This window comes from Cystoisospora suis, assembly GCF_002600585.1.
Source record: "Cystoisospora suis strain Wien I chromosome Unknown contig_4950, whole genome shotgun sequence".
Lineage (NCBI taxonomy): Eukaryota > Apicomplexa > Conoidasida > Eucoccidiorida > Sarcocystidae > Cystoisospora > Cystoisospora suis.
This window is the reverse complement of record NW_027157742.1, coordinates 2,012-10,332: the sequence shown is the minus strand read 5'-3', so window position 1 is coordinate 10,332 and position 8,321 is coordinate 2,012. Positions and strand designations below refer to the sequence as shown.

The 8,321-nt window shown below is 42.2% G+C and overlaps 1 protein-coding gene across 1 annotated transcript; it reads right to left on the bottom strand.

Annotated features, from left to right (window-relative positions):
* Positions 1-220: 220 nt before the first annotated feature.
* On the bottom strand, positions 221-8,111 carry CSUI_008703 (bsd domain-containing protein; the record flags this gene model as incomplete). The annotated part of the gene is made up of 6 exons (XM_068068828.1): positions 5,898-8,111; positions 4,985-5,110; positions 4,307-4,418; positions 3,395-3,524; positions 1,246-2,191; positions 221-331 (listed from the first exon to the last, which is right to left on the bottom strand). Coding segments are annotated over exons 1-5 (1,386 nt in total), but the record flags the coding sequence as incomplete, so codon positions are not given.
* Positions 8,112-8,321: the final 210 nt, after the last annotated feature.

Below are 8,321 nucleotides of genomic sequence, written 5' to 3'. Positions count from 1 at the left end.
GAGAAGGAGAGAAAGGAGATGAAGAAGAAGAAGAAAGAGATGAAGAGAAGAAGAAGAAAATGTCTGGATTCTGATGCAGATCAACAAGCTCATATATATCGAAGAAGAACGAACATAGGAAGCGTTTCTTTCTTTCTTTCTTTCTTTTTCTTCCTTATGGTCCTTGATGATCGAAGACCGCATGAGCTTGACGTGGATCTGCCCTTCTTCATCCTTTCTTCCTCTCTCTACAGCAACTCTCCACCCTGACTAGATGTGCGAATAGAACTCCTCAGCCCAGGAGAATGCGAAGAAACTGAAGGTGAAGAAATAGCAACTGTCCTCTTATTCTCTGCTCGATGAAAAGACAGCATCCAAGAAATACGCACGAGAGAAGACACAAGAAATCGAGGAACAAGATCAAGAGGTTTGAATGAGAAAAGCTTTCTCCTCTCTAAATGTATCAAGTGCATGTTCCTCCTTGCCCTATATGTATGTATAGATATACACATGTAGACAGGTAGACAACCAACAGAGAGAGAGAGATTTCTCAACCGATATACTTCACATTGAGAGAAGAGACGAAGAAAGAAACGAGCACTAACCCATTCTTCATTCTCGGGGATACATGCGATTAACTGAAGACGGAAGTAGATAGAGCCAGATGGCTTGGAAAACTGCAGGTACCCATCTCAGGAAATAGACATACACATATATATGCTTGCATATCTACACTGATATACATATATACTTAACCCTATATCTACATATGCAGACAGAGAGGGAGACATGTATGTATATCTGTCTGTATGTATTCACCTATAGAGCTGTACAGCATGGGAACGTTGTCTGCCGTTGTGTGAGAAGAGCAAAGAAAAGCGAAGATCAAGAGAAACATGCACTTAGGGAAAAGAGGCGACCGGAACTGAAGAAGGTAGGTTGCTATCAGGAGGAGGAGAAGTCGATGATAGCAGAGTCCCTTGAAAGGACTGTATTTGTCCTAGTTTGCATGCATGCGAGGAAAGAAAAGAAAACACTTGGGGTTCATCACCCGTCACTTGGAAAGGAGACGTCTCTACACACTCATGGCTATCGGGCTTGATACCTCCTTCTCTACATCTTCTCTGTTCTCTGACAAATACAGCCGTAGGTGTATGCATAGGTAGGTACACATATGTATTTTGTTCATGCATGTATAGATGCATGTACACTCTCTCTTCCATGTACCTACAGAGAGAAAGAGAGAAAGACTGTTAGAAAACTCACATGCATAATGAACGTCAGCAGTTCCTGTATGATTGATATGGGCCTCCTGACGATAACTTGAATAAGAAGGCCCTCTTATGTTCTGATCATGAGGAGGGAATCCGTTCCAAGCACCTTCTTCCTCTTCTTCTTCTTCTCTCATTTCCTGTCTCTTCGGTTGCGGCCATTGTGTATCTCGAGTATCGACACTCTCCTGTCGAGTATCGACATGTCGATTGTCTTGATCCCCTTCTCTACGGACATCATACTTATCTCTTGAAGAGACTCTCCCTGTAGACACAGAAACCTCTCTCCTTTCTCTCTCTTCTTCTTCTTCTTCTTCCAGGGGATAGTGCTTTTTGCCTACCATCACGCTCTCTGTCGATATCATGCGGAGATCATCTTCTGTAGCTAAAGTCCTATCCGTATGATCTATATCAGAACATGATGGAAAGGCTTGGTGTCTTGTCTTGTCTTGTTCTTCAGTATGATCAGCGGGGGTAGACATCGGATGGAGACGACTAGACACCAAACTAGCGCTAGTCGAACTGGTGGATGGAACATCCATACCGACCCCAGGTATCCATCTTCTTAGATCATTCTCTCGTCTACTAACATCTTCGTGATGAAAAGCATCTCCTCTTTCGCCAGATCTTTCTTTTCTTTCTATTGCTTCAAGAGCTGTAGGTGGAGGTAAAGGTACTGTCGTTAGAGGCGCGTGCAAAGATCTATTCTGCTTACCGGAGAGATGATGAGAAGACAACGTTTTCTCCGCTGAAGAGGAAGAAGACGATGAAGAGTGAGGTGTAGAGACACCTGAAGAAGAAATAAGAGATGGCGGAGGATAGCATGTTGGTTGAGGAGAAGAAGACGAAGGAAGAGAGACACGAGAAGAAGAAGATAGGTGGGAGCTTCCTTGTCGTTCGCCTTCTTCTTCTTCTCCTTCTTCATCTGCTGATCCTAAAACCTGTCAAGAGTGTGAAAGGGAAAGAGAGAGAGACAGAGAGACAAAAAGAGAAAGAAGAAATGGAGAAAGAAAAGAAAGGGAAGTAATGAATGAGAAAACAGACCAAGGCATAGAGACAAGAATCACAGGGAGACAAATGTTTCGTTCATCTTACCACACAGAAAGAGGATGAAAAGTCACGAAATATCAAAAGGGAAACGAAGGAGGCGTCTCCATAAGAATACAACCTTAATCTATCTATCTATCTATCTTTAATTTATCTACCTATCTTTAATCTATCTATCTATCTACGTGAATAGAGATATATTCATGAAGAACAAGGAGAGACACTGAAGAAGAGAAGAGAAGATAGACAGGAGAGCAGTTGCAAGACTAGAGAGACAACAGCGAGAAAGGCAGATAGATGAAGAAAGAGAAGTAGATAGTAGAAAGACAACAGAAAGATCACATGAGACAAGCGTGCGAGATAAGAAAAGAGAAACGCCTCTTCTGTCTCTAATCTTCTCTGAGACCTTGAGTTCACAGTATCTACTATTACTATGCTACATAGGTAGGTAGGTAGATTCTTCCCCGCTATTAGAGACAAAGAGAATGGAGACATTTCTTTCTTGGTTTCTTCTTTTCTTCCACCACCTGTCAAGCGCGCTGAACACACATAGTTCTTCTTCTGCTGATAGATCAAAAAGATAACGATGAAAGGAAGAAGATAGTCAGAGCAAAATGGACAGGATGAAGACTCTTGCTCTATAGAAGAAATGATGCCTTAGTAGACATGGTGCATGCAATACACTCCACGGGAGAAAAAATAAGACAGACAGCACGATCACATTCAAGATAAGAAAGAGACTGGGGAGTCGACTTATATACGGAGAATCTCTCGGCATAGAACGGACTTTCTTCATGAGGCCTCTTCTCTTCCCTTCGGACAGAAAAAATCCTCAGCATCCTCAGACAGTACTAATAGAGAAGATCGCTGTCATCCGTATACAATCTTTCATCGATCGAAAGAAGAGAAATAGAAACTCTTCTTAGCCTGTTTTCCCCCTTATTCTCTTTATTCTTCTTCTTCCTGAACCGGCGACACGTCGATCGACAGACATCCTTCCCACACAGAAGAAGGAGAAACGTAGCAGGAGAAGAAGAAAGAAAGGAGTGATTAAGAAGAGAAGAAGCATAAAAAAGAAGGAAGAAGGAGAGCCTTACATGGCGTTGTATACATCGCCGAACGGCTGAGAAGAAGCGAGCCCAAAATTCTTCTTCGGAGATCTTTGCAGGTACAAGCTTATACCTCACATCAGCTAGAGAGGGATGAAGCTTCAAAAGAATCGTCGCCCTAAGACACGCGAAGGAAGAAATAGACAAGGAAGGAAGAGAGAAGCTCAGAGAGACGCTTGTTTCTACATCATGAGATTCTTCGTATATAAGCCGATCTCGCAACAAGAGAAAACCTCTTCATCACTTCAGATACTACAGTGTCTTGGCTTGTTTCCTCTCAAGTGTATTGAACGGTACATAGATAGCTGAATCTGTCTTTCTCAATGGAGATGAAGGTCGGTCGCATCTATCTCAATCTTCCTATCTGACTCTTTTTTGTTTTCTTTTGATATGAAATACACGCATCACTAGGGCTCATATACAGATCCACATCTAGAGAACACGTAACACGAGAATATCGTCTCTTCAATCTCTATCTATCTCACCCTCCCCGAATAGAAGACGAGAGTCCCTCGATTGCACCCCCCCTTAATTAAAAAGAAGTCTCTATCAATCTTTAGTCTGTCTGTTGATCTATTTATCTATCTATCTCGAATCTCCTTATCTTGGATCTACCTATCTACCTGAGCCTATCAGGGAAGAGATGCTACCGTTTCTTCTACACACACTCGGTCACCTCACTCTTTACAACTGTGAAACAAAAGAAGAAGAAGAAGAAAAAAGAGGGTAGAGACGAGAAGAAAGTGTTCTTTCGTTGTCCTTTCTTTTCTTTTCCTTCTTTTGGATTCTTGCAGCATGAAGAGAAAGGTAAGAGTGATCCACTTGAAAGAAGAGAAGGAAGAGAGACGATGTATCGCCTGTTCTTTTCTTCTTGTCTTGAGAAACTCCCACCCCCCTTACCACTCCACGAAAACTTCATCCTCTGACAAGGAAAATTCAAATTTCTGGAAAGCAAGATCTTGCGGACACCGTGCAACAAACGTCGGAGCATCAGCGATCAGATCTAAGACATCTAAGAAAAAAAGAAAGAAAAGAAGAAGAAAAAGAAGAAGAAAACGGTGAAGGAAGGAAGGAGGTCAGTTGTTGCTAGGAAGAGAACAGGAGAAAAGATAGAGAGAAGATGAGAGACGAGACGGCATGGGTCAGATTGATGGATGAAAAAGATACTGCTAAAGAGAAGAAAAGGAATGTGAGGAGGGTTGAGGTATCTCTAATCTATCTAATCTATCTACGTCGTTTTGTCTGGGAGAAAGACAATTCATTAGTTGCAGATACATGAGAAACACATGCACACCAATATAGATATGCAGGAATACTTTACCATAACTAGAGAGAGACGTGAAGAAGTATTATATATATATATATGTATAGAGTTTTGGTGTGTTTGGCCTGTAGTTGTCATCTTGTATGAGAAATATTTCTGCCTATACATATATATACAAGTCTACACACATACAGACGTACATCTGTACCATGCATGAAGAAGATTTTGAGAGACATGCTGCGAGTGTCTAGAGAGTGTCTTTCATCTTCTCCTTCTTCTCCTTTTGTGTTTGTCACCCCGAGTATTTGCTATACCTGCCTTGATATCTGGGAGGTTCCACTTGAAGACAGCGTCAGAAGGAATTCTTTCGCATGCCCATTGAATGATGATAAACCAGGGATAGTCGACGTCCTGATACAACCCTCGTCCTTCCCCCCCACCTAAGAGAAGGGGAGAGGAGAACAAAACACATACACATCCAGAGACACCCACAAATGGGATTTCAATGAACTACCACTGTCGAGATCTATCTTTAATTTATCTTTAATCTATGGTTAATTTATCTTTAATCTATCGTTAATTTACGTATTTGTCCATCAGACGCAGAGAGAAGTGCGCAATGAAGAGAGAAACTGAGGCACCCCCAACATTTGGAGTTTGTTCTCTCCCACGCATGCAGTCCAGCCATCCATGATAAGCGTCTACCTCTTTGTCTAGACACGACTTTCCTCTTGCTCTTCATTCATAAGAAGATACACCCCATACGCACAGACACTCCAAGCCCCCGCCTACATCGCCGTATGTACACCACCCTAGAACTCTCTCCTCTCAGGTAGTAGGAGTTGTAGTGAGTTTGACGAGGCTTCTATTATCCTATGCATCTGTAGCAAACATAGAGAAACCCAGTCAAGCTCCATAGTTAAAAGAAGGCTCCTCAAAACGCACATCTGTGGATGTATGGAGGAATACGTATGTATGTGTGTATGAATTTGTATGCATGAATCTACCAAGATGTATGAATATGCATGTATGAATATGTATTTTGTATAAGTGTGTGCCTATATCTATTGCCGAACTGAGAGATACGTGCCTTTTACATGCACAGCAGCTAAGAGAAGATTGGCCTCAGTGATCGCATAGCAGCATAGAGAAAGAAGACACAAAAAGCAAAGTGTCTGAGGCGAGGGGGAGAAGAAGAAGAGAGAAGAAGAGTATGTTGTTGCTTACCAGCGTTGAGCTCTCTCAGTTCTCTTGCTTCGGTATCACCATTCAAACTCTCCGTACTTTCTGACGCGCCCATTGTGAAGACGAAAGAAGACGAAGAAGAAGAAAGACGACAGAAGACTCAGAGAGAAGTAGGCATAGATCGTGAAAGAAAGAAAGAAAGAGAAGAAGAGGAAGATGGAAAGTTGGGAGACAGGGAGAGAGAGAAAGAGGAGGGGAGAGGAGATGAGGAGAACAGACAAGAGAAGAAGAAAGAGGGAAGCAGAAGGAGAGAAAGATGAGAAGGAGGAGAAGAAACCCTAGGAATGAAAAGAGAGAAAGAAACACGAAGAAAAGATAGATGAGTTTATGACAAGAAGAAAGCAGAGCCGTTGCCTTGTTAGGGTGAAAGCGTAAGAGATAGAAACAGAAAGAGACGAAGGGGATGTAGACCTTCTTGCCAAGACTGAAGATATCTAACTTGAGAGCTGCCTTTTGTCAATTCACAGCCAGAGCTACCTTCCTCTTCTTCTTCTTCTCCCTCCCCCTACTAGTATTTCTTCTTCTTCTTCTTCAGCTCACATCTCTCTTTGAATCTGAATGGCAGAGGTCCTCCTTCTCTCCGTAGAAGACGTTAAGAGAGAAGAACGAAGAGAAAGATAAGGAAGATAACGAAGAAGAAGAAAGACAAGGAAGAAGGAAGGAGATAGAGATTTAAGACAGGGTTTGAAGAAGAAGAGTATGCTGCGAGTTCCCTCAACTTTGAACCCTGCGGAGTTGTCTTCTCCAAACAGAGAGTGGCCTGTCCCTTAGGCAAGAGGAAAGAACGACTCTGCAAGAAACACTCGACGATAGGAGAGCAGAAGAATTTTGGAGTTATGAATGAAGAAGCCTTCTCTTCTTCTCCTCTTCAAGAGAAAGAAAGAAAGACGGCAAAAGGCTTCTTTCTCTTTCTAGAATTGTTCCAAGGAGAGAAGAGCTGTTTAGAAATGTGTCTCTTCTTCTTTAGCCTGGGTTGGCTCTACCCCGTCGCTAAAGAGAGGCGGGAAGTTGTTCCGAAGGAGAGAAGAAAATATGCTGAGCTGCTAGAGGGAGAAACGGTGTCTACTGACGTCGCTCTCTCTCTCTTTCTATGAAGATAGAAGGACATAAGACTTAGAGCTATTTACGCAAGATTCTCGCAAGGCATGAAATAATCCAGACGAAAAGAGTTGATAAGAAAAAGAGGAAGAATCTCGATTCCTTCTCATCGCAGTAAATCTTTCCCGAAAGGCGTTGAATCGAGTAGAGCTCTTATCAGAAAGCTTAGGGCTTGTTGACGGAAGGCCAGAGCGGGTAGACATACCATAGAAATGGATAGAGAGATAACACCTATACACATATACATGTATACACGATTGGAAAGGATATATGTACAATTACTTGATAGGCGTATTAAGCATAGATAGGAAGATAGAGCAAAGATAGGCAGGCAGATAGATAGATAGAGAAGAGGTGAAGAATGAGGCAGTCTGATTAAAAAGCACTGAGAGACGCGTCTGTAAAAACCTCTCATTAGACGGGGAAGACAGAAGAAAAGGTGTCTCCTAAGATATCTTGTGGAGAGAAGAAGAAAAGAATGAAGAGGAATCTTGGAGATGCCCTGCTAGGTTGGAGAGAAAATCGCTATGTAGTTGTGACAGGGAGTTCAAAGAAAGAAAGAGAAACAAGTGACAAGACATAGAAGAGATGGGAGAAATAGAGATGTCGAAGTGAGATAAGAAAAAAAAAGATCTTGAACATAGAAAGCGGTCGAAAAGAAAGACGAAGAAGGTGTTCTTTGTTAGGAATGTCTATCCTTTATGCTTGTAAATTTCCCTTTTTCTGCTGTAAGAAGGAAAGAAAAGCACGTCTTTGACGCGGAACAGGGAAGAAGACTTCTCTTTCAAGCCTACTAGACTCATAGGAAGAATGAGAGAGATGGTGAATGGGTATCTATCTCATTCTCTAGCGCCATGGCATGTGTGAAGAAAGAAAGGAGAGAGAAAGAGAAAGAAGAAATTCTTATTGAAGCGGGCAGAAATCCTTTTTCGCTCGTCTGCTTCTTCGCTGTTTGACACTCCTCTCCTTTGAGTCATGATAGAAGTAGGAGTCGCGTAACTCAGTCTTCATTCTTCCCCGAGAAACCAAAAGAAAGATGAGAGCTTATAAGGCCGAAAGGAGATGAGTGAAGAGAAAGCAATAAAGAAGAAAGCTGAGAAGAAAAGAAAGGAAGAAAGAAAGAAGAGAGTGGAAAGAAAGAGGGAGAAAAGCTGTTGAGAAAGAGCGAAGAAGGTCTCGACCTACTGGGTCGCGCACGCTTGAGCTGACCGAGTCAAATCTTCGATTTCTTCTTTCTCCTCTCCGTCTTTTTCTGTCTTGTCTCTACTTTTCTCCTTTCTTTCGCTTTTTCTTCTTTCTTCTGTCCTT